The following is a 26,590-nucleotide window of genomic DNA, read 5'->3' as shown; positions in this document are numbered from 1 at the left end:
TTTTGATGGACTTGACCACAACATTCATTGAACATGTCTTTTCATCAATATACATGTATGCCAACTTTCATTGTTGCCAGGCTAAAGGAGCCTATGTCGAAGCTGTTGTCCGTGTGGATGATGAAGATGTGGTAAAAGTCCGTCGAGCCAATGGTATGAGCCAGGCAAGCCGACAGCAAGGAATGAGTCATCTCATCGATGCAAGCAACAACCAGTATGTCCTGGCTAAACCCAAAGACACTACAGTACCTCTGGAAGACCATCACTTACTTCAGGTTTGAGTATAATATCCACTCAGAACATGGTTCAATTTTTATCTTTAAAAAATATTAAACAAGAAAGCTAGTGGCCAAAAACTTGGGCCAGTTTGCTGCAATGAGTATTGAGTGGGGTGGAAGTTCTCTAGCGTATTTTTGAAGGAGTCCCTTTCAATCACCTCAGTTAGAAGCTGACAAGAAGTCCGTATGTTTCCTCTTAATGTTGATAAGATGGGAGGCAAAACCACGTATGAAAAACAGAATTGCTTTGACACAATTTGATTCCATAAATTTGGGGTCCATTTTTTCCCTGTTCCTGTTAAATCTGACATTCGTGATTTTATAATTCTAATGCACTCCGAAATGCAGTCTTCTTCCAAGAGTGATTATGAATAGCAAACTACCTACATGTACCCAACAAATGAAAAACAGATGTTTGAAGTGATTCTTACTGATAATTGAATGGCAAGTTACAAAGTACCACTTGAGGTAACAAAGACGGGAGAAATGACTCTTTTTGGACCCTAAATTTATAGAATGTCCCATATAAGCAAAGTTTTTTTATTGGAAAAAAGGTCAAAGGAGAGTTGTTAAGAACATTTTGATTGGCTTTTATAAGTTCAAAGTTAAGAAGAGACCAAAAAGTATATGAATAATAATATAGTGAAGTTAACATAAACAGGAGTTGTGAATCTGTACACTTCACTGGGTTCAGGCTAAATCATGAAACATAAATCATGTAGAGTCCTGTAAATGTTCAGACCAAAAGGAAATCCTGTCGACTTTGGGATACTATAGAATTTGATAATGTGCCAGAGTTCCCAATGTAAAATAGACCAGAGACAAAGCCAACCTTTGTGTAGACCAAAGCTAAGATTTGTATTGTTATATCACTATGTTCCCTTAGAATATACCTTGATTTACGGCCACGTAAGTACACGCAAACTGACTTTAGACCACAATGTTTTCTTTCAGATATTACCGGAAATAACCAATAAACTTTTGTTTGGTCGCATTTTATTGCTTTCAAAAATAGGGTCGGTCGGATGACCTGAACTAAAGGTATTTTTTTGTTCGGCCTTATGGTCTCTGTGCAGTGCACACATTGTATGACTAACAGAACCATCAAATTAGGCATAACTGTTTGGGCCCCATCTTGATGAAAATCAAATAGCAGTACTTCTTTCTCATTCTGACGAAACAAATCACAAATGATTACCTCACTTTGATGGCATGAGTCATGTAATGGACTTGCAATTACACTTAACATATGTGATTTGATTACTGTTACCAAGGATATCTTGCTGATGTCTATCTTGGCCTTTGTGTGTGGCTGGATGTGTCTGTCTATTGGTCTGCCCACCATGTTTGGTTACACCATGGCTGGCGTCATTCTGGGATCATCTGGACTCAACCTGATCAAAGTAGGTTTATCAGTTAGACTGCAGACGTACCGGTAACCTCATATAACAGACAGAAGTTGCCCCATTGTTTTACAAGTTTTAACAACAAAATATTCAGTTTCCTATAATTCTTTGATATAGGTTTTCCCAGTTAACACTTGTATCATGTAAATTCCATGGAAAGATACTTTAAAGCTACAGTCCATCTTTTGCTGCGATCGAAAAAGTAACTGACGTAATTAGTGTTAAAAAACATACTTGGTTGAAAGATAGTAAGGGAACTAAACTCCCTGTGAAATTATTTTTTTCTTGCTGGACCCTGTCATTTTGAAGAAACAAATAAAAAAAGACGCACCATTGGAAATTTCCGTTAGTAGTTCGTTTGTTTATTCGGCGAAGTGCGCGCAAGTGTTGACACAATGCACACGTGCGCGCGGTTGCTATCATTCGTCGGATCGGTGCGCGACATTGCGTAGCTGCAATCGGCTCAGTGAGAAGGTGTCTCGGATGCTGAATTCAAAACATAATTCAGCAACTTTTGATTTGAAATCGAGATCCTAGAATGTTGTTTTTCTCGAAACAAACAGCTGAAGCTAAGCTGACACTTCATCAGGTTAGTTGTTCAGTCCCCTTCTTTAGAATTTGAGCACGTTTGTTGCTTAAAACGAACAAAATGTACAAATTACAAATAATGGACTATACCTTTAAGTTTGTCCCAGAACGCCGTTTTTTCCTTCATATTTATCAGGTACATGTACAACTTGCAACTGATTTGTCCTAGCATCAGAAAATTTGTGTGGAGATTGCCGTTGAATTAAAAAAAAACAAATTCATTTTTGGCTTTTCCACAAAGTTGCGGAAAAGCCTTTGTTCCTGCATGGCATTACGCCTGAGGACAGACAACAAAAGGAGCACAAAGGGGCCATTGATCCTCGAAGGAAGGTGCCTATTGTCCTCGAACTCAGGTTTGTGTGCTTAGTCTATGGGAGAGTGTTATATTACAGGGACAAAGGAAAACACAAAGCCAATCCTCGGAAGCATAGCAAAAAACGACTGTGTGTTTTTGTTTGTGTGTGTGTTGTTTTTTTCTTGGGCGTGCTGTCCCAAAATCCCATAGACTTTGAACACATCTTTTCTGATCAGCACAGTTAACAAAGTTCTCGAGCTTTCTGACAATGCCGTCAGGATGACGTCATCAAGTATCAGATTACAAGTGTCCAAAGATTTCTAGATTTAATCTTTGGAAATCATTATAAAATCAACCATGATAATAATATTGGAGTCTTATATAGCGCACGAATCTACCAACAATTAGGTACTCAAGGCGCTGGAAATTATGTCAATTATTAAAGAAAGGTAAATAAAGTTTATGAGAAATATGAGACCCATTATGTAGCACCTTATAATGGTTTACAAGGTGCTGCGGCGCACATTGCAGCCACTGCCAGAAACACCGGGGCAAACCCCTTCTCTCAGCGATAAGTGTTACTGGGTTCTTTACACAAAGAAATTGCATTACACAACACACGGGACCTACGGTTTTACGTCCCAAAAGGACGAAGCAATAATGGTAAAGTGCCTTGCTCAAGAGCACAAGCACCATGTTCCCACGGTCAGGATTCAAACCCATGCACCATGACACACGAGTCGAACACCGTAACCATTGGACCACAGCGCCCCACAACCATGCGACCTGAACTTGACTTTTGATAGAATAATCAAGGATCTTCATTTTATCTTGTGTGAGTCCAATCACTTGACCCTTCCATCCGGTCCAAACTGGAAGTGCCTTATAATTTAAAATTGGAAAAAGATATGAACTTGCTTTCAAAGATGTAAGTTTCAGGCCAGGTTGTACTTCACAAGAACATTACCGGTGATGTCACAACATGTTAGAGCTCCCCTCTAGCGGCAGGTTTAACAATGTTTAAAATGAATAATTATTTGATGTCTTTGGCCAAGTTTGCTGAAATCACTCTATAATTGATGTGTACAATCAGCTTCATGCTGAGAACAAGTTGAGGGGGATAAAGATCAATGATGTCACCAGACCAGCAGTTACTATAAAAAGACCTTTAATTTTTAAAAAAATTGCTGAAAAATCCACCGTGAGAGATATAATCCAGATTTTTTGCTTCAACTAGCATGGTTAACATAACTCTCATGCTTTCAATGATTATGAATGATGTCACAATGACATCATCAAGTATCGAATTATAAGCAACCAAAGATTTCTAGATTTAATCTTTGAAAATCAATATAAAATCAACTGTGAGAGATCTGACTTGGCTTTTGACGGGAATGGACGAAATAATCCAGGGTCTTTGTTGAAGCAACCAATTTTTAATAATAGAATCCATTTTCTTTGCAAAATTATCATTTACAGGACTGCACATCGCCAAAAAAAGCATCTTATCATAAAAAAATCACAATGCAGAAAAGACCTATAATTTGTTCATCGAACAGACCTCTAGTTATGATTAAGGGAATAACAGTGTGAGGAGCCGGTCTTCACTGCGTGATAATGACCGGGTTTGGGGGTGACCGCTGTTGTTAATAGCGGTCACCCCCAAACCCGGTCATTATCACGCAGTGAAGACCAGATCCTCACACTGTTATTCCCATTAATAAATACCTTTTTAACGAAATAAACAGCTTAAATGCTCCAATTTTGTGACTTTTTTTCCAGGGATATTTCCAGACTTTTTTGTGTTCATGTTCATGGGCCATATTTTAGCTTATGCGTGGTACCCTGTCTCTTCAATAAGCGTTGTTATATACACCACAGCCGGGCCCAGGCTGCGCTGGACAATTGCAACGTCTTCATTGCGTACGCGTACGACTTCTGCTGCCGTAGCCAAACAGATTACAACAATGTTTTCATATTTTTACCTTATGGAGGAAGCTGAAATTTCGTTTACACATTCCTTGTGTCCAGAATTACAAAGATGCTTGGTTTAGGAAAGGTAAATATGTCGATGGGCGAAGTATTTACGGAAAATAAATTGTAGATCTACGCTTTCGCCGTAACATCCTCAGTATAGTGCACTGCCGCTGTACGATGTCGTTTCAAAACTTCCTTACGCGTGCGTACCCATAGCAACTGTGTTGCGTACGTGCGCGTCAGTCTCACGCGAAGGTGGTTGAGTGCATGTGCAGTGCTGTATTGTTACAAGCTGCCGTAGGACTGTTGTAAATTTGGCCAATCATTGCCTTCCATGGGGCTGGATCAATGCTGGTTCAGGGGCCATTTATTCGCTTGTTCTTTGAAGCCGGTCATTATCACTGTTAATGCCCGGCCACGTGATCGAGTCTCGACCAATCAGAAACCATCAACTCTCCAAGGTATTTATAAATTTATTTTATATCTTCAGACAAGAATTAAAAATCCATTAAAAAAAAGAAAGAAAATTGTCCTGGTCTAGACAAAAGTTTGTAAAACTGTTATCAATGATGTGTCAGACCATGTAAATGGCATGACTCTAGAACAGTGGGGCATTGTTTACCTCGAAGTCTAGATACCCCAAATTTTTTATCCATTTCCCTTTAGGTTCGACTTGGTCGAGAGCCCGTCATGTGGCCAGTTTTAAACGGTTGATAAAGACATGGCTGGCTGGTCTTAAACAATTTTCCAGTGTCACATAAAATTTTGACTCCTACGGAACCCGGTGCCAGCACCGTTTTATTAGTTGAACGTTCACAATCCTCACGTAGGCATGCACAATACTACCAGTGAGTCAGTATTTCATAGTCCTAAATTCACACTACACCTGTACATCTGTGTTGTGCACCACATCACGCAGTACACACGATGTGCGCGTCAATCTCCATATAAGGAGTTGTTTACCAGAGGGCATTACCATTGTATAGCTAGAGGGTGTTTTGTTGATCGAAATTGTTGAAAATTTATAATTTTGACTTGTTTTGACTTTTGGACCGAAAAGGTATTTATGAATGGGAATAAATATGTGCGTGGTCTGTATTAAACACTCTTTTCAAGATCGGTTGGAATCTGGATGCTGATAATTCAGCTCAGGTAATTATCAGCACCCAGACTCCAACCGGTTTAAACAGAGTGTTTAATATCTCCCAAGCACACATTTATTCCCTTAATAATGAATGCACAACGGTTTACTCATGCCTATCAAAGCTGTACAAAACCACTGCCCTCTAACTCTGCCTTAAAGAAAAAGGTCTATAAATGCTTGAACTGAATATGAATGACCAAGCACAAAAATGAATGAAAACTAGACGTATGTTTGTGGACAAGCACAGGTCTGTTTCGGCAACTTTTTTGTGACATGTGACGTGTAAAGTTTTAAGTATAAGTTCCATCCAGGAAGGAGTTCCGTTTATGATAAATGGTGGCATATCATGTGATTACATTCTCATATGAGAATTGAATTATGACGTCACATGTCATGTGATGACTCATAATGACATCACATCAATTTTCATCTATAACTATAATTTTGTCTGTAAAGAACAACTTAGCAAGAGCATATCATTGAAAGCAAGTTCACATCCTTCACCAATTTTAAATTACAAGGCCCTTCCGGTTTCAACCGGAAGGAAGGGTCATGTGATTTTGCACGTAATATCAAAAATGAAGACCCTGGATTATTCTATCAATTGCCGCCAAAGTCATGTTCAGGTCTCTCACGGTTGATTTTATATTGATTTTCAAAGATTAAATCTATTAATCTTAAACGTGACATCATGTGACTCATGATGACGTCATCCTGACACCACTTCATTTTACATCTATAACACATCCCAGTGTAGGTGCAAAATATGCACATTAAATGTGACGTCACTTGACACGTGATGATGTTATGATGACGTAAATGTTTGGGGCACAACTGCAGGTGCTGGTCTAAATGTGTGCTGAGTATAAAGGCAATTGGATTGATTTTAGGTTTTACAGTCACTTCGCTGAATTTTCACTTCGCCAACAACAAATTCGCTGACAACCACTTCGCCGATTTGCCACTTCACCTAATTACCACTTCACCAATTTGCCACTTCGCCAAATAGCCACTTCGCGGAATTATCACTTCGCCGAATTGCCTCTTTGCATACTGCTCTGCATGCACGAACGCCCATGCTTGCAGGCACACTACGTACAAAAATGTACACGTACGTATGTACGTACGCATGCATGGGTGCTAAACAACGAGCTACGTGAAAAAGTTGGCGGAGCTAGGCCGTGGAATTTGGGGTACTTTGGCTCGACTAAAATGGTCATTTCCCCTATTATCTAAACCCAGATGAAATTAAACATTTGAACCATAATCGAACTGAAACAGTACTAAGGGTAATAAGAAACAAAAAAAGTTTCAGAAATAAACTACGCTCGACCAAATACATTGTCACCGTGAATAGGCACCGTCGACATCGTTGTTCGGCCGATACCGATATATCGTTTTTTTTATATCGATATTATCGATATTTTATACATTTAATTTTCAAGGTATTATAATAGGCGTGAATTATACGGAATCTACTCTTTCGTTCGCTTAAAAATAAGGCCTGACGCCCTGACACTGAATCTGCGTGGGGACGTATTAAGTCCTGAACCCCAAACAGGACGGGTGATGTAGTCAATGTAGTCAACACCAGACCCTTAACTTACAGATTTCAAGGCATCTGCCTAATTGTGCAGGAGTGATTTCGGAATCTATATATCATACAGTACACCTTTCCAGTCACAAAATAACAGAGAACAAAAGAGAACAATATCATCCACGATTCCCAGCATACGTCCGCAATTGGGGACGTGTACAAATCCTATGGGAGTCTTCCTAAAAAGAGTACAAACAAAAGAGGGACAATAGGACGTCCACGATCGACGGTGAACGCACGTTTGCGTGCGTGCGTGCATGCATGCATGCATTATGTGCTTGCATAGATACATGTATACGTGGGCATACACTTTCGGCGAAGTGGTAATTCGGCGAAGTGGTAATCGGCAAAGTGGAAAATCGGTGAAGGTAATTCGGCGAAGTGGCAAATCTGCAAAGTGGTTGTCGGCGAATTGGTTGTTGGCGAAGTGGAAATTCGGCGAAGTGACCGACATCCGATTTTAGTGGCCAAAGTGCCCTAGACAAAAGAAATGTTTACAAATGCTATGGGCAAAATTACTGAAATTTTTTTTTTTTTTCAAATTGTTGCCGAAAAAGCATTTGCTTTTTAATTCAATGCCAATCTTCTCATGAAACAAATACACTGGACCAAATATGAGATGTGGCGTTCTGGAATGAAATAAAAGAGTCTTTCCATGGAATTTGAATAATACAAACTAAAGTAACTGGGAAAACATATACATTGTATCGTAATAGGTTTTGTAATTTCCTTTTTAGATATTATCTCTTTAGTCTCTGGGAATTGTTATCCCCCAGAATTCAAAATTTTGATGGAAATAAACCATAGCCCTTTTGTCTATTGCAGGGTTTGTGTGTTTTCAAGGAATGGTTTGGAAAAGTGTTCCAATTAATCTGTATTTTGTCACCCATACAAGTGACTTGGTATATTTCCATTATTAAGGTAGCTTCCACAATTGACATTATACTTCTCTGCAGGCATTGGTGCAGTTTGAGACTTTGGGCGAGTTTGGTGCTTTCTTTATTCTGTTCACAGTTGGCTTGGAATTCTCGCCGGAGAAGATTAAGAAGGTGATTGTAGATATAAAGTGCTGTCAATTTTTGTATGCCCTGCTGGCAAAGCAGAAGGGGCATACTGTTTCTGCCTTGTCTGTCCGTGTGGATGTACACTACATACACCACAGGGACCGACAGACAGAGAGAAAACAACCGATTCTTTGTTGACCTTGATTGTTCATCTTTTGTTGAAAACGGTCTTCGATCATGCGTTTATGTGCTCAGTTAATGGGTGTTATAAGTTTTCTCAGTCAATTTCGGCAAATGAGCAGCCAATTTAAACACTGCACCATTCTATTTCGCACGAAATGTTACGTACCGTGGAATGCTTCGTTTCATTGAGTTGTTTTCCTGTGTTTAATAGTCAGTGGTAGAGTATGTTGAAAATGTATCTACCATACAATCTAAAATACAGCTGAAGCCATGGCAGAGATTTTTGAAGAAGTACAGTGATGAATGGCCGTGTCTAACATGCAGCAAACGTTCAGATTATTTCGGTTTTTGTACGCTGTGCCAGAAACACATCGCAATATAAACATGCTTGGGCAGCAGAAAATGTTAAGAACACACCGAAACTCACCAGCTTCAGCAGCTTCAGATTGAACACATCAGTAATAAATGCCGAGGTAACATTTGTTGATTTTCTTATTGAACACAACCTATCCATCGCTGCTTCTGATCATGGTGGCACATTATTCAGGAAGATGTTTCCCAATAGCAAAATTACCAAACAGTATCAGTGTGGACAAACAACAGTGCTAGCCCTTAAAATCAAGATGCAGTTCCAAATTGATGAGTGACTGACTCTCCTGGGACCTGTAATTAGTTTGTGTAACAGAAACTTACTTCACTTCTTGAAAGCCTGTGAGTTCAAAAATGAGTCAAACCCTGTTTTAACTGACTTACATGGCTGTTAAACCAGCATTTATATGTTTTAGTCTCGCTCTTGCCCTTAAGTATTGTTATGTGGTTGAGTTAGCATTAAACAAGAATAGAATTGAATGGTTTACACTCTGGGGGAATACTTATTACTGTTGTGACGGGATTTGACTAAGTTTTTGTTTAAATGGTGATGTGCCGAACAATAAATACTGGCTCGATGAAATCTGAATGTTGGGAGCTCTGAGTATGGTGTTTTGGTGCATCTAGTCTTCATTGACGAGACAGGTTGCAATGTCTGGACTCGATGCTCTAAGGGTAGAGCTCCCCGAGGGATCGCCGCAAGACGAGTCGTTGACAGACAACCAGGGAGGAATTGCAATGTCACCTTCGCTGTTTCTAGTGATGTCAGCTTGGTGCATCACTGAATCGCATTTGAAACTGTGATGCAAGAGAGATTCAAGGAGATTCTTGCGGATAGTTCAAGAGTGTACTGCAGTTTTCCCAGACGATGAGCCCCTATACCTCATGTATGACAATGCAAAGCCTCACGTGCGAGCCCAACTCCCTGAAGGTACCAACCCAATGATCCAGCTGAAACGCCTCCATTGAGATGGAACATCTGCTTCAAGACTGCAGTCAAACGCACCCTGGGGTTAACGGTTGGCAATGTGTCGGAGACAGACAGGCTGCCTAGCAAGCAGGAATAAACATGCAGCAGTGGAGGTGTGATCTCCTTCAACAAGCAGCCATTCAGAGCGTTGATGTCATCACTCTGGGTGAAGTGCATGCAGTGGTATAACTATACCCAAACATTTGCCAATATGTCTGGCATGCCAACAGGTTGATAGTTGAGGAAGAAACAACATAAATAAACAATAAGGAACTAGGATAAAAAATAGAATAAAGAAAACACCCAAACAATAACAAACGTGAATGTTTCACGAACACAAAAACAAATTACGTCTTGGTCAGAAAATCACAACCAATAGGCCCCATATGAAATCTACGGGAAACATAAATGAATAAAGAACAAAGTTTTGACTGACTTAAAGTGAGGGATACAAAACAGTTGTTTAGTACAATTAAAATTTTTTTCTGTTTGTTCACTTTTTTTTATCGTATTTATTTGAATTCTCATATAGCAAAATTGATTGCCTCTTTATGAAATTGAAAAGAAAAAAAAGTAGCAAAAATGTCCAGTCGAGCCAGCTTTGCTAAATTGAATGATGATAGTGCGTCACGAAAAGGAATGACGATAAGCTAAATTGAACACATTGCTAAAAAATTCAAATGCCTCGAAACGAAATTGAATGCCCGAATTCTAATTTTGAAATACAATAACAACTGGAGAGGCAGAATTGCTTTCAACCCACAAAAATTAAACTGGCTGCTCATTTGCCAAAATTGACAGAGAAAACCTACATACATGTATTACAGCGACAAAGGAAAAGACAATGGCTTGCCCTCGTGATAACATGATAACTCATGTTGGACTTGATGCATGTCGTGAACCTTGATAGGTAGCTTGCTAGTGGAACCTTAAAGAAACTTAATGAGTTTGGACCGCAGAATACAAAGGCCAAGGTCATTATGGTTAAAACAGTAGACCGTCTGGGGCCTATAAACAGGGTTAGCATACTCAAATTTTTAAAGTATCATGAACTGTATTAAACCTATTAAGTATTAAATAATGTCCGGCCTTCCCCTTTCCTTTTGGAATGTTTTCATAGGCTGCCAGAAAGTTTTTAAGAGTTTTTCTAGTAAAGCCAGGATGAAAAATGTCTTGCTCTGCTGCTAATGTCGCCCCTTTTGCATTTTCCCCTCCTTGTGTGCTCCAGGTCTGGCGTATTGCTGTTTTTGGCAGCATATCTATGACTGTCATCATGATAGCATTTGGCATCTTCTTTGGCTACATTTTGAGCATTATCCCCAGTGAGAGTGCCTTTATTGCGGCTTGTATGTCCCTCTCCAGCACCCCACTGGTGGTCAAGTTCCTGAGTGTTGGACATTCCAAAGATGACAAAGAAATCAGTAAGAAAGCAAAAGAGGACAAAGCCATTGGTAAGACATTGTCACTGTTTTGAAAAGAAAAGCAAAGACACTAAAAGGCTAGCCCCTCCTACTTACAGTTGCAAAACTGTTTCTCTGCCAATTTCAGTGTAAAAATTGGTACAACAAATGGTTAGATGGATTTTTTTCATGAAACTGTCAGTTTTAAATTTGATTTTGCTCTTTAAAAGTATAAGTTGATCCCTTGGAAACCAGTATAACCATCAACATAATACATCTTCTGTTATAAAATGGCCATTGCATGTTCCAAAATTGAATCCTTGAAAGCAGCGGCATAGTTACAGGGGGGGGGGGGCACACACACCCCCAATAGAAAAGGAGGGGGGGGCAAACGCCCCCAATAAAAAGTTTGCGCCCCCATTGGAATTTTGATTTTACAGAGGGGCGGGTGTCCGGTGAAAAAAACCTGTCTACCTTTCAGGACGGATGCAATTTTTCGGCGCCCCTCAATTGTAAAGTCAAGCCCCCCAGATGAGAACAATGGCTACGCCGCTGCTTTACAGGCCCCCGTTTTGTCACATTTCCATGTACCTTAATTCTAGTCTTTGTAGAGGTTACTCCCATAATTACAAAACCAGATAGGACAAAATTCCAGTTATAACAAATAAATATTTGGTCCCAGCAAAATTGTGCAAATTTGTAGTGGGAAAAATTTGCGTAAGATGAACTCAGATATTTGAGTTTTGTGTTATAATGAAAGCTTTTGTCAGCAAAAGCATTGTTGGTGACCCATTTATAATGTAATTTTTGAAGGAAGTGGAACAAAAAGAAGAGAAGAAATAGTTGGGTGGGAAGAAGGGGGTATCGTGCACCCTCGAAAATCAACTTCTAATCAACGTCTCCAGATCAGAAAAAAAAATGTGTAGAAAACGATTTGCTATGATAAAAAATTCAAAAAATGTCCCACGTATTGTTTTTATGGAAATTAGTGCCGCCATTACCGAAAAATCTATTTTTTCACTATGTTTTAGCCAATATTGCAGATAACTGATCGAATTAGGTGTCTGAACCCATGTTTTCAAGGTCAGAGATCACAATAAAACTAATCTGCAAGTGACCACATGTGTCTGTGGCATAGGAATATGCAAATTAGTGCCGCTAATACCGGAAAATCATGTTTTTGGCATATCTCGGCCAATATAGCACATAACTACACCAGTAAGGTGTCTAAACCCATGTTTTGAGGGTCAAGTATCATTAGAAGACCATTCACAAAGTAACTATGTGTGTCCTTGGCATGAAAAGATGTAAATTCTAAAGTGCCGATTTATCAGAAATTTGACCATTCACAAAGTAACTATGTGTCGACCGTGTAATCAGCATCCCTCATAGTGGGCGTATTTGAAACCCTGTTCTCGTGTTAATTGAACGCAAGAACAGGGTTTCAAATGAACAGAAAGAACCAACACGCGAACGGTGGCGAACGTCAAGAACAAAGATGGCGGACTTGGGCCCCAACAGCAACTTGCGTAAAAATTTTTGCATAAAATTGAAAGCACTCATTCACTACAGGAGCAGTGTACACTATTAAAAGATAGAATAATAAAATTGTACGTGATCATAGAGTGGGCTTGTCTATGCCAATGTTTATAGCTGTACCAGGATTTAAATTATTTTCCTAAAGATCGTTTTCCCTTCTTTTTATTCAGCATTTTAAAATGGTGGCTGCCATCTTGCATTTCTCCAAACTGTACTCCTTACGCACTTGGACGTTGGTTTTTGGCAACCCAAGAACCCTGTTCACGGGTCGCTCGAAAACAGGGTTTTGAATACTCCGAGTGCGTATTAGTAGGCCAGCCAAATGTGGAAAAGTTCTCTAGAAAATAATTTCACTGCATTTCTGGGTAATAGCTGGCATCCATGCTAGATCAATTCTTTGAACCATAACAAACAAAATGTGGGTAGATGCCTTCGTTAATTTTGACCCTAAATATACCTAATTTGCATAAATCATGAATCCCTGCCGCGTAATATATCTGTTCCCCATATTTGGGTATATTTTGCATTTTTTTTATTTTTAAAAATTTTATTTTGGTGATTCTACTTACACATCCTTACTTCAATAACATTTTCTAAAGCATATAAGTGACTGAATTATGAGGACATAGTAACAATCCAAAATGGCTACTATTACACCCCAAAGTTTCGCGCATTTACCTTGTCCCCATATATCTTCAAGTAGTCTTGCCAAACATCAGTATATGAGCTTCAAATTCACCAAGTTGCTTACTGGCACAGTAACCCTATTAAAACCTTATGGAAAAGCATGCGAACAATGATAACATTGTGATATTTAGCCCAGCAAACAGAAACGGGGAAAACGATTCGTCTGTTAATTGACCTAATATTAAGTGAAGGGTTGCCTAATGTGGGAGAGTTGAAAAAAGTTTCAGGAAATTCCCAAAATTATTGGAAAGAAAACATACTGACATTGACATAATGACTGGAAGCATTTGTTTTTTTTGGAGGGGGGTGTTTCCTTGAACTTATTCGAGTCTCCCGCATTAGGCGACTCTTCGCCTAATTTAAGCCCAGTTTACGCCAGCTCGTTTTACCGTTTTTGTTTGCTGAGCTAAATATCATATGGTTTCATTGTTCACATGATTTTTCCATACAGTTTTAAAAGGGCAACTGTGCAAATAAGCAACCTGATGAATTTGGTGCTCATTAATACTGAGGTTTGGCAAGACTACTTGATGATATCTGGAGACAAGGTAAATGCACGCAATCTTTGGGTACAATAGTAGCCATTTTGGATCGTTGCTATTATAAGAAAATGTTATTTAAGTAAGGGTGTGTTAGTAGAATCACTATAAACTTTAAAAAAAATAGAAAATAAAGAATATACCCACATATTGGAATAAATATATTACCTGGCAGGGATTAACAATTTATGCAAATTAGGTATATTTAGTGTCAAAATTAACGATGGCATCCACCAACATCTTGTTTGTTATGGTTCAGGTAATTGATCTAGCATGGATGCCAGCTATTCCCCAAAAATGCCTCCCTCAGACTCTGGCTGAGGGGTTTCAACAGCAACGCTGTTATTTTTTTCCCTATCCCTGTTATGTCTGACATCTGTGGTTTTCATTATTCTGATGCACTCATAAATGCAATGGTCGTCCAAGAGTTATTATGAATAGCAAACTACCTACCCAACAAATAAAAATATTTTGGCTGTTTCGGCAACCGGCCATGATGACGTCATCACGTGACATATGACGCCATATAAAATAAACATATTTTGAAGGCCTATATCTCCTGAACTACAGGTCCGATGGGGTTGAAAGTTGGTATGTACCTAGACCGGGATGTGTTATAGATGAAAATGAAGTGACGTCATGATGACGTCATCACATGACATATGACATCATCGTAAAAATACATATTTTGAAGGCAGGTATTACAAGAACTACAGGTCCGATTGGGTTCAAATTTGGAATATACCTAGACTGGGATATCTTATAAATAAAAAAAATGATGCCATGATGACGTCATCACGTGACATATGATGTCATAGTCAATAAACATATTTTAAAGGCATATATCTCCTGAACTACATGACTGATTGGGTTAAAAGGTGGTTTGTACCTAGACCGGGATGCGTTTAAGATGAACATTGTAGTGGCGTCATGATGACGTCATCATGTGACATATGACGTCATAGTAAAGTTGCATATTTTTGAGGCTAAATACCTATGATTGGAAAAATGGTTTCGCAAAATTTTGCACATTTTCTGTTGATATGACTACATGCGACAAGTTCCATTCAGTTGACAAATATAGATTCTACCTAAACCTCAATATGATATCGATCACAATATCAGCCGTGTCATGATGACGTCATCAGATCAGAAAAAGCGGAAAAGACTTTCTTTTTGTTCTCATTTTTGGCTTTTTCGCAATTTTGTGAAAAAGCCTTTCATTTTGTTCTCATTTTTGGCTTTTCCGCAAAGTGCAGAAAAGCCTTTGTTTTTGTTCTCATTTTTCTTTTTTTGGCTTTTCCGCAAAGTGCGGAAAAGCCTTTCCTTTTGTTAAGATTTTTCTTTCTTCTTCTTCTTCTTTTTGTCGCCTAAACCCCAGAGACTTTGTACACGTTTTTTCTCAGTGCCACTTTTGGCATTAATCTTTGTCATTCATCATTCAAAGTTAGCATAAGCATAGTCCCTATAGCAAAGATGTGTCCCGAAGATTGATGTCATGGTGACGTCATCGACTAATTTATTATAGATTTTTGAATATTTAATTTTTCCCATAGACTTTGTACACAAAAATTTTAAAAAATGTTGATTTTCAAAGGCCATTTACGACTCTTTGCCAGTAATTCATTTACACCACTCTTTGTCCAAGCAAAGACCCTAATTCAAACAACACCGTGTAATGATGAAGTCATGATGACGTCATCCGGTGTTTATTTATAGGCAATTAAATTTTGACACTTTTAATATTTAAAAGTGCATAAGAAATCAACCATACACGTCCGCAGCATTCTGTTGTCGGCAAGTGGTAGAGTAGGTTGAGGTCTTTATTTCATTCAGTGTGCGTGCAATCACGTGACCCTTGCTTCCGGTTGAAAAAGGCCAAAACCGGAAGTGGCTTATTATTTGAAAGTGGTAATAGATATGAACTTGCTTTTAACGGTGTTAGTCTCTTGGCTGATAGTATTCTTTAAATCATCTACCGATGACGTCATGCAATCTTCGAGTGCCCTCTAGTGACAGGTTGAAAATTTTCAAAAATGCAGTTTGAATAGATGTCTGTGGCGAAGTTTGTCGGAATCGCCTAAATATTGGTGTATATGATGACCTTGACCCACTTAAGACGTGTGCGACATTTTAGGCGTATGACGTCATCAGACCGGAAGTTATAATGAAAAGACCTTTCCTTTTTCAAAAATTGCTAACAGATCAATCCGTACAGATATAACCTTGAATTGCCCATTAATTGATAGCGTAAACATTTGCCTCAACAGTGCCAAGTTCCCATCTTGTCAAATTGTTCATACAGTTGACGCGCCGTCGGGAAAACATATCCTTGCTCAAGCTGCAGCAGAGAGAGTAAAAAATGCCGACTTATCGAAAGCGAGCATAAACCCGAAGTGTGTGCGTGTATACATTGACCAGATTCGGCATCGCCTGCTTCCCATACACCACACACGCACGTGGTGGTGAGGGCGCGGACCGACTAAGCGCCACATTGTCATACTGTTGATGTCTCTGGCGAAATTTACGGCGATCACTTCAAAATACATCAACATTTGTAAAATGCGAAAAAGCCCTGTGTTCTGTTTGCAAACAGACATGTATATACAGCTCTAGTTTTTCTTTCTTCTTCTTCTTCTTCTTCTTCTTTTTGGATATTTTGAAGGCCAATATTTACAGAACTGTATTGGTCCTGATCACTCTACCGCACATGTTGTCCTATCAGCCTTACATGACATAAAAATACAATAACAAATTATTTTCTCTTTTGATGTGACGTCTTCATGACGTCATCACGTGACATGGGACGTCATAATTCAAAGCCCTGAGAATGAAATCGCATATTTATATGCCACCATTTAATATATACATAACCACACATCCTTCCTGGACGGGACTTATACTTGAAACTATGTCACATATATATGTCACAAAAAGTTACCGAAACAGCCCTGTGTTTGTCCACAAACATAAATCTAGTTCTCAACATATTCTTGATTTCTCAGTTTTAGAGGGGGGCAGGGTCATTTTGGCCCCCCCCCCCCCAACTCATTAAATTTACACCACTATGACTTCGCGCCTCTTTTTCTTTTTCTTTTTCTTTTTTTCCCTCTTTTTTGGGGGGTGGGCTTTCCGGGGGGGGGGGGGGCACAAGCGCCCCCCCTTGCCCACCCCCTGGCGACGCCCATGAAAGCAACACATCTAGACATATAGACGAACTTTTTTTGCCGTGTACTGTCGGTACAAGTAGGCCCTTTGTACATACATGAGCTTGAAAATGTGACACTTCTTTACGATACCGTTCCATGGATTTACGTTTCACAAAGTTGCTCACAAAATCATATGGCTTCACACTCGGCTTGGTAGCATACCGTTTCACGAAAGTGTCAAATTATTTGCTTAGGCTGTCTTATTTTCTCCCTGTTTCGTGGTAAAAGTTGCCCTGAAAACAATGTTAGGAAAATAGGTTAATTTAATATCTAAAAATTCTCAAAGTAGCTTCTTTGAGGGTGTCATCTTGGGTTGTATTTTTTGGGGGGAGGGGGAATGCAATCTCACGCTCCATTCATAGAAACGACCCCAGAACATGGATAGCAATCTAACCTGAAATTCGTGAATGAAACATCGTCAGAATTTTGTCAATGTTTCTCCTTTTTGGAATGTTTTATCAATTCTTCTACGTTTTGACCAAAAAAGGTGTTTTTGAGTGGTAATAAATATGTGTTTTAAACAAGATGTTTAAAACCAGTTTGGAGTCTGGACACTAATAATGAACCTCGCCTTCGACTCTGGCCATTACCAGCGTCCAGACTCCAAACCAGTCTTAAACATCTTGTTTAAAACCAGCCAAACACGTTTATTCCCATTAATAATAATACCACAAAATGTCTCTTCCACAAAAGTTATCAAAACGTGCCCCATGAATAATAATGCAAATTTGCTTTAATTAAACGAAGTATAGTTAGGACTAATAAAACTGAATAAAAATAAGGGACAATGGCCGAAACATGGTCTGTATCGCATGGTATCAGCGTGCGTGGCCTGCCATGTGGGCCGGCTCTTGGATGTGTGTATCAGCAACGGTCATAAAATCACTTAGTCATACGGATAATCATTGAAAGTCAATAAACTTGAAGAGTGAGATGTAACAATAATCTACAACTCTGCATCGTAATTTGTTCTGAAAAGTTCCAAAGTACAGTAAACTCCGGCTAAGACGGCACTCTCAGGACCAGAGAATTTGTGACGATTTACGCAAATGTCGGCTTCTGCTGCAAGCTGTCAATTTGCCGACTTACACAAATACACAAATTGAATCAATAGAAAAAAAAAAATAGATTGAATTAATGGCCTATGCGCATCTGTATCTAGATCATGCAAACAAGATTCATGGCTAAAATTCAAAGGCTTTGATTTACCCTGGTTTATTTCTACATCCATGGTTGATTCCAGCAAATATATCCTCAATGTTTATCATCAGAAACAGGCTGTGGAATTGATCACAGAAAGTCATGCATGTACATGTACGTACGTACGAAGCAAGGATGGTGCGGCATACTGCACTGTACGTCCATGTACATGTAGTGTACATTGTGCACGTACGTACGTGTACAGTCACGAATTAAATGTGTGCATGGTACTGGTACAATAAGGGGACCCCCAAAATGAACAGAGCGCATGCGTGCAGTCGAGAGGGGGTACTGGTATTGATGTGCTATCGGGAAAACCCCTTCACGCACGTGTAAGCGAACGATGCACACAATGTACAGACTGTGCATGAAACAGTGTACACGTGCGATTAGTATACACGTGCTGGCCGATGCATCAATCACGGGCCGTGCCATTGGGACTTTTTCACTCGACACTTCTTGCAAACCGCAGAGCACGATGCCGACTTATACAGAGGATTTTTTGTGGTTTTGAGGAAATGGGACTGAAAGTAACACGCCGACATAGGCGAAATGGCGGCTTTCAAAGGTCGACTTACAAATGAAAATGTCAATGGAAATGCATTAGAGACAATCGGGACTTTCGTCAGACAGCCGATTTAAGCAATATGACGGTTTATACGAAGTCGGTTTAGCCGGAGTTTACTGTACTTTGCAAAAAAAATTATGAAATTGTGTGCAAAATATGGTTTTTCATTATATTGATGTGAGTGGAACAGTGCTCTACCCATTGTTGGTGGACTTTCAATTTGTCATGGAGTCCTTGTTAGAAGCCATGTGACCAGGGACCACATCCACAGTCATGATAAAAGCAATGTTATTTCTGCAGTGCTTCAAACCGGGGAAAATTGGGACAAGTCATTGCTTTTTATTCAAATAAAACCTGAAAAGGGAATTATGAAAGGCCCTGTAAAACTTTTTGTTTCTCCTTTGTCAACCCAGCCACAGATGCCAGCGAGTTTGAGTACAGCTCCACATTGCTAGGAATCCTGGTAATGCAGGATGTGCAGCTAGGCCTATTGGTAGCCATCCTGCCTGCCTTAGCTGGTGTGGACTCGGCCTCAGCTGCCCTCAGTCCTAAACCAGGGAACAAAGATTTGACCAGTGTGTTGGTAGAGTTCTTCGGCGCGGTTCTCCTCTCAACAAAAGTGATGCTGGGTAATAATCAATATTTTGTGTCTGCTGTGATGTTAGGCGTGGCATTTTGACATCTGAGGTACAGGCGAGTGTGTCATGCGCCATGGTCTCTTAGAGTGTTGTGAGTAATTTGGACCTATAAAGTGACTGTGTCCAACACATGATAAAACAATCAAAATTATGAACCACATCAGGTTTTGTTGTTTATTTAAAGCTACAGTCCATCATTTGCACCTATCCAAAAAGTAACTGACATAATTACTGTTGAAAAGCATACTTGGTTTAAAGATAGTAATGGGACTCAATTCCCTGTGAAAATATTCTTTCTGGTAAGCTGTCGTTTTGAAGAAAAAAACAATGAAAGAAGGCCGTTTTCCAACGATGCGTCGAAAGGTGCATTCTCGTTAGTAGTTTGTTTTTTAATTTGGCAAAGTGTGCTCAAGCATTGACACGATGCACACGTGTGCGCTGTTGCAATAATTTATCAGTTAAGTGCCCGACATCCCGTAGCTGCAATCGGCTGAATGAGAATGTGTCCCGGACGTTGCATTCGGATGAAATTCAAAACATGACTCGGCAACTTTTGATTTGAAATCGAGATTCTAGAATACTGTTTTTCTTGGAATATATAGCATTCACTGAGCTATATTTTCATCAGGTTAGTTGTTAAGCACCTTTCTTTAGATTTTGAGCACAATTTGTTGCTTCAAATGAACACATACATAAATTACATATGATGTACCCTACCTTTAATATGGCACGTAATCCTTGCGCTGTAGTGCTTCTGAACCAAATTGTTAAGATATTTCACAGATTATGTAACCAAACAAATGAAAGAAAACACCACTTTTCTCTTGTTCCAAAATTAATCCAATTACATTCAATAGATTAATGGAGGCATGCTACCGGACCCCTCCAATAGGAAAATTGGCGGGTAAAAGTTGTAGTTTTTTGAATTTATTTTTGGACCATTGAATTCTTAAGAAAATCACCCTCGGAAAAGGCCTTTGTAAAATTATTTAAAGCATCTCAATTCATGGAAACCGAAAAATTGCATGACATTGCCGGATGTGAAAGGTTGAGGTAAAATTCATTTTTACCCATTTCCAACCGATTACTCATATTTTTTTTCTTGTGGAATGCCAAGATAAAATTCCAACATGAATGTTTCTTGCGGGTGATTGCGGTCAGAAATCATTCTTTTCAAAAGTTATAGCAACCCATTGTAAAATGTCTGTAACCCGTGGTTCACATTTCAAAATAACAGGAACCAAATTTTATATTAATTTAACTCCCTTTTGAAAAAAGGACTCTTGACTTCACACCATTCAGGATTTACGTATACAATGAAATATGTTTTATTGCCAGAAATAAAGTAGTCTCAAGCAATGGAAATACAAATTAAGAATGCAATGAGGTTAGGCCACAAAAAAAAAGTCTCCGGTTTCTGGTATGGAGCTTGCCCCAAAAGTGGTGCGGCGACGCGGCTTTTTTTTTTTTTTTACCTGTTTTTTTTTTTTTTTTGGCTTCAAATGTCAGCTGATGACTGCAAATGGTGCCCGACTAAACTTAGTGCAAATATATGGGAGTCCAGAGAGGCCACATAAATCTTATTCTCGATCATAACCCCATCTAAAAACACGTTAAAATTGTGCAGCAGCAGAATTCCAGTCAAACCAGTGAGTTTGGCGGTTTTGAAACATCATCTTGTATTGAAAAAAAACCTTTTTCATTTTGCCGACGCGCATGGCTACGGCGACGCGCGCGCATACCAGAAACCGGAGACTTTTTTTTTTTGGCCTTAAATATAATTCACAGAACACACAGGATCCTGTAAGATTCAAAATACAAAGTTAGAGCTCAGAAAAAAAAGGTGCCAAAACTATAAAATGGTTAAACTCGCGATTTCATCCATCCGCGGTAGTTCGGAGTCCATACATAGCGTAGAGTAGCTTGAAGACAATTGAAGAACGATGTGACAAAGTAGACTAGTTGATGAAAGGTTCAGTTGAAGATGAAGTAGAAATGACGACTCTCGTCATTTGTCGGTACAGTAAAACAAAGGTATACTTGCGGGGTCTTGAAAGATGATGTGGCTGTGTCTAGGGCAATGCTGGTGGCTGTGTCTAGGGTAGAGCTGGGTTTTCTTGGATGTCTTGGTCACTCGGATGTCGAGGATCTTGGGTGGAGCTGGGTCGCTCAGACGCCTTGGTCTTGGATGTCGAGGATAGTGACGGGTCTCCGACTCACTGACTCACTGGAGCACGTGATAGGGTGTCAGGCGGGCAGATTGGGAAACACTCAGACGGTCCCGTCTAGGTCTCCCTTGAAGTGACACAGCTGGTCCAGTCTTCTTGGTCTAAAACAGAGAGTTACATGGTGGTCCATGCCACATTACTAATATTATCTAACACTACGAAGTCAGACCAAAGTGGCTGACTTTTCTACATGTAAATAACACACTTCCGTAATCACACATCACGTGCGAAACTTTAAATTTGGATATCAACCTTCATGTTAATTAACATGTACAGATAAGCTCTTCATCATAGAAACATATCAAAGAAATCAACTTGTCGCCTAGTACTTCTCAGTTGATAATTCTAACGTATTCACTTAGAACAACTTTAAAACCAGGCGTGATCAAAGGACTAAATTTCTCAGTCTCATACATGAGACACAAATCAAAAATAGGAACTCCTTCCCTAAACTGAACTGTTCAGGTACTTGAAAACTAACTTCCAAAACTTGATCATGAGGTAACCACAAATGTAGATCTCTAAGATCTCTAATATGCAAACACCAAAAAAAAGGGACTAGAATCTATAATTTATATTACACAAGTGTGCATCTTTTCTTGTGTAACCCCAAACTCTATCACAAGACATCAGTTTGTGTCTTTGAGTTTGGGTAAATCAAATCACAAGAAAATAGTCAAATATTCGCGAAGTACTTCAACAAGTACCATAAGTCGCAACCGTGGAATAGAACTTCAACAAAAATAGATCAGTCCAGACTGTAGGACTATAGTCAGTTTACCACAGAAACATCACGAATACGATGGGTGGTAAATCCTGACTTCATAAAAATACAAAAATCTGTACACAATGCTGAATAAAATCTGGAGCATTACTCATTCTTGGTTTGACCTCAAAACCGCTTCATGTAACTTCAAAGAAAAAAATAGAAAATGCACGGATCCAACTCACTACACAAATTTGCTAAAACACTTGTCTAAAGGTAGCAATAAAAGATGCAAAACTCTCCAATTTAATATCCTTTTTGAATCTCTCAGAACATCATTAACCTTGGTAATAATCTACAAAATGCTAAGTCTCCCTCTTATGAATTTGTCTAGACTCACTAAAATTCGTGAAGTCCAGACTTCATAGAAAAATCTATTTAAGCAATTCTCTTCACAATTTACAAAAGTCACAGAGAAAAGGTAATGACTATGATAATCTAAACATGACAAATAATTACTCAACTTACCTAAAACAGAGAGCCAACATTTGTGCAAAAAGGAGGGAACTTGGAATCAGGATTCTCCAATCGAACAACAAAATGATGCAAAAATGGCTGGTGAAAATGGCAGGCATGCAGTCAGCACGGTGGCAGAATCAGGAATGGCAAGCTCTGCTAAAATTTTGGGGCAGCTAGCACCAAGACCATGCCCTGATCACATGACTAGCCAGGCTCTCATTGGTCAAACTTCAAATTGTCACACAAGACTCTAATACTGATTGGCCATTTATTAACCAGGCAGATGAACACTCAGCAGAGTTCGTGGTTTTCACAGCTTCTGCAAGGTGTGATCAACAACCAGGGATTAAGTGTCCCTACATCCTGCTTAGCTCCTGGAAGAGTACACAACTGGTGCACCAGTCAGTAATAAAAAGGCAGTGGACACAAAAGACATCCTCTATTCTTCCAGGCAGTGGGAAAGTTCAAAGACAGGCTTTAACAAAAGTAGGAAAAGATCAAAGGTCTACTGGAGCACAAGTCACCAGTAGAAAAGATGAAACATCATAAAAGATTAGAAAAGGGAAGTTAATGCAAATAGTAAACCCAGTCATAAATATAAAATAATACTATAACCCAAGACCTCTTTTTGGGTCGGGGTTACATCCTCCCCTTTCTTAACTTGCTACCTCCGGGAGCATGAAGAAAAGAAAACAAGGAAATATATACATATATACAAATCTAATAGCCGAAAATCTTCTTCTTATACTCGGCAAACATCCGAGGCGTTTTGGAATTGCCGGCTATACACACTGGTTGTCCTCTCTCTTCAAATTTCATCCGCTCGGATGGTCTTGACACTCGAGTTGAGCGTCTGACAAAGCTTGACTCGGAATCAGAAGTTTCTGTCACAATGGGTTGGGTCGGCACTGGGTCATCAACAGGCTCGTTTGATGGAGAATCCTCAGTGGATGGCCATTGCATCTCATCTCTAATGATGAGTTGATCCTGAGGAATTATGGGGAAGTCACAAGTACTGGTGGAATGAGAGGGCTGTCCACTGTAGGTGGTTCACTCAAATCTGCATCTGGCAGCGAAGTTGTCGTTGGGGTTTCGGATAACTTTTCAATGTAGTCATGTATCTCCTCACAAGGAGACGGAGGCTGTTCTGTGGACAACTTCTCAGCATCAACACGTACTTCACAAGAAGGTGAAGGCTGTTCTGCGATTGAGCTTGGTTCCTCCTCTGAACAGGTATCTACTGACAGGGTGGTATCCGGTTGATGCTGAGGGACGAACTCTGGGGCCTCTGCAACAAGTGAGGATTGGAGCAGTTCCTTGGGAAAAACTACAACCACCTCGTCGTCGCTAGATTCTTGACTCTCTGAGTCGGACTGACATTGTGGAGGCTTAGCCTTCGCTGCTGCTCTTGTGACAGGGCGTTTGGGCTTGGTGACACGATGCTGGGACTCTTCACCATTTAAGTAGTCGATAGGCAACAAAATGTTCCTATGCAGCGTTCGGACACGCCCTTCTCCTGTCTCTGGCTGGACACGATAAACTGGCATATCGGGGCTAATCCGGTCTACTACTAGGTGGACTGTTGAATCCCATTGGTCAGCAATCTTATGTTTTCCTTTCAGACCAAGATTTCTGACCAGAACACGATCTCCAGGCTTCAAGGCATTTCCTCGTACCCGTCCGTCATGACAAGTTTTGTTGGCATGGGCTGACTTAGCCGACTCTTTGGTTGCCAGCTGATATGCCCTTGCTAGTTGTTCTCTGAGGCCCTTGAGATATTTGACATGGTCGGTGTTGGAAAAACCGTCAGGGCTCACGCCAAAACGCAAGTCAACTGGGAGCCTCGCCTCTCTGCCGAACATAAGAAAGTAAGGCGAGAAACCTGTGCTATCATGCTTGGTGCAATTGTATGCATGAACCAATGCACTGACATACTTGCTCCAGTTGGTTTTCTTTTCATCTTCCAAGGTTCCCAGCATATTCAACAGAGTACGATTGAATCGCTCTGGTTGGGGATCACCTTGGGGATGGTAGGGTGTGGTCCGTGATTTTTTGATGCCAAGCAGGAGTGTCAACTCTTTCACAACCTTGCTCTCGAAATCATGTCCCTGGTTGGAGTGAAGACGCTGGGGTAGACCATAATGAACAAAGAAATTTTCCCACAAGACCTTAGCCACAGCACGAGCAGTTTGGTCTTTTGTAGGAAATGCCTGAGCGTATCTAGTGAAGTGATCGGTCACTACTAGGATCGACTTTTTGTTACTATGGTCTGCCTCCAAGGATAAGAAGTCCATGCAGACCAGTTCCAAAGGACCGTTAATTTTGATGTTCACTAGTGGTGCAGCAGGTTTTTGGGGCGTCTTCCTCGCCACAGTGTTTGACCCAGTTGTCAATTTCTGCAGCCATTCGAGGCCAGTAGAACTGGTCTCGGGCGAGCGCTAGTGTCCGCTCCACACTGAGATGTCCTAACTCGTTGTGCAGTCCTCTGATGGCCTGGATGCGAAATTGGGATGGGAGGACAAGTTGAAAGCACTTGTTGCCCAGTGAGTTTGTGATGGACCTGTACAAAGTGCCATTGGAATGGGTAAGTTTGTCGAACTCTCTAAGGATCAGTTTCACTTCACCTGGCAGGTCTGCTTGTGAGTCTGGTTTCCTACCCGATTTCACAAAGCTTATGGCTAGCTTGATGATTGGGTCCTCTCGTTGGATTTCCTCCCAATTCATCTTGCTCATCTCGGACTCTGATGCATAAGAATCAGGGACAGCATATGCACCTATAGACAAGGAGTGGACCAGCGGAACACTGTCATCTGGTTGAGATGGGACTGAATCTGTTCGTCCATCGGATGCAGGTTCAGGGACCCTGGCAGAACATCGGAAATACAGGGCGCTCACAGTCTCTTGAGGACAGGGGACATCCTGTATCTCACCTGTGCCCTTCAGTCGACCTTCGAGTTTCTCCATCTTATCGCGCTGTTCCTCCTCAAACTGCTGATCAAGCTCAGGGGAATGGGGCCTACGTGACAAAGCATCTGCGTCAACGTTAGTCCGCCCTGGCTTATAGTGGATGGAGAAATCAAAATTGGACAATGCCGCCAACCAACGATGTCCAGTGGCGTCTAGCTTGGCCGATGAAAGAACATAGTTGAGTGGATTATTGTCCGTCATCACTTTAGTTCCTTTGGCCATGTACAGGTAGTCGCGGAATTTATCGGTGATTGCCCACTTCAATGCCAAATACTCTAGCTTATGGGCAGGGTAGTTTTTCTCACTATGTGATAACCCATGACTACCGTACGCCACAGGACAAAGTTTTTCATCATGATTTTGGTAGAGTACTCCGCCCAAGCCATCACGACTGGCATCGATGTGTAGTACAAATGGCTTGGACGGATCTGCAAATGCAAGTACAGGAGCAGACATGAGTCGATCTTTCAAAGTGAGGAATGCCGTCTCACACTCTGCCGTCCAAAGCTCACCAAGTGGGTCATCAGCCTTACGAGCATGAGTGTCAGAGGCCACTCTTGGTGTCGGTCGACCCCGCTT

At 40.3% G+C, this 26,590-nt stretch overlaps 1 protein-coding gene across 3 annotated transcripts in view; it reads left to right on the top strand.

Annotated features, from left to right (window-relative positions):
- The window catches only part of LOC119723817 (transmembrane and coiled-coil domain-containing protein 3-like), a 100,997-nt gene that overhangs the window by 1,041 nt on the left and 73,366 nt on the right, over positions 1–26,590 (top strand). Inside the window, exons 2-6 of one of the 3 annotated variants that reach the window (XM_038194693.1) lie at positions 81–275; positions 1,553–1,681; positions 8,242–8,334; positions 11,040–11,262; positions 19,367–19,582. In XM_038194693.1, the coding sequence (XP_038050621.1) occupies positions 81–275; positions 1,553–1,681; positions 8,242–8,334; positions 11,040–11,262; positions 19,367–19,582 (856 nt within the window). The remainder of the gene's footprint in view (positions 1–80; positions 276–1,552; positions 1,682–8,241; positions 8,335–11,039; positions 11,263–19,366; positions 19,583–26,590) is intronic. The other 2 variants (XM_038194694.1, XM_038194695.1) reach the window with 2 other exon arrangements.

The sequence above is a fragment of the Patiria miniata genome, unplaced genomic scaffold (genome assembly GCF_015706575.1).
Source record: "Patiria miniata isolate m_02_andy unplaced genomic scaffold, ASM1570657v1 HiC_scaffold_17, whole genome shotgun sequence".
Lineage (NCBI taxonomy): Eukaryota > Metazoa > Echinodermata > Asteroidea > Valvatida > Asterinidae > Patiria > Patiria miniata.
The sequence above is the reverse complement of the archived record's forward strand: the minus strand, read 5'-3'. Positions and strand labels throughout refer to the sequence as shown.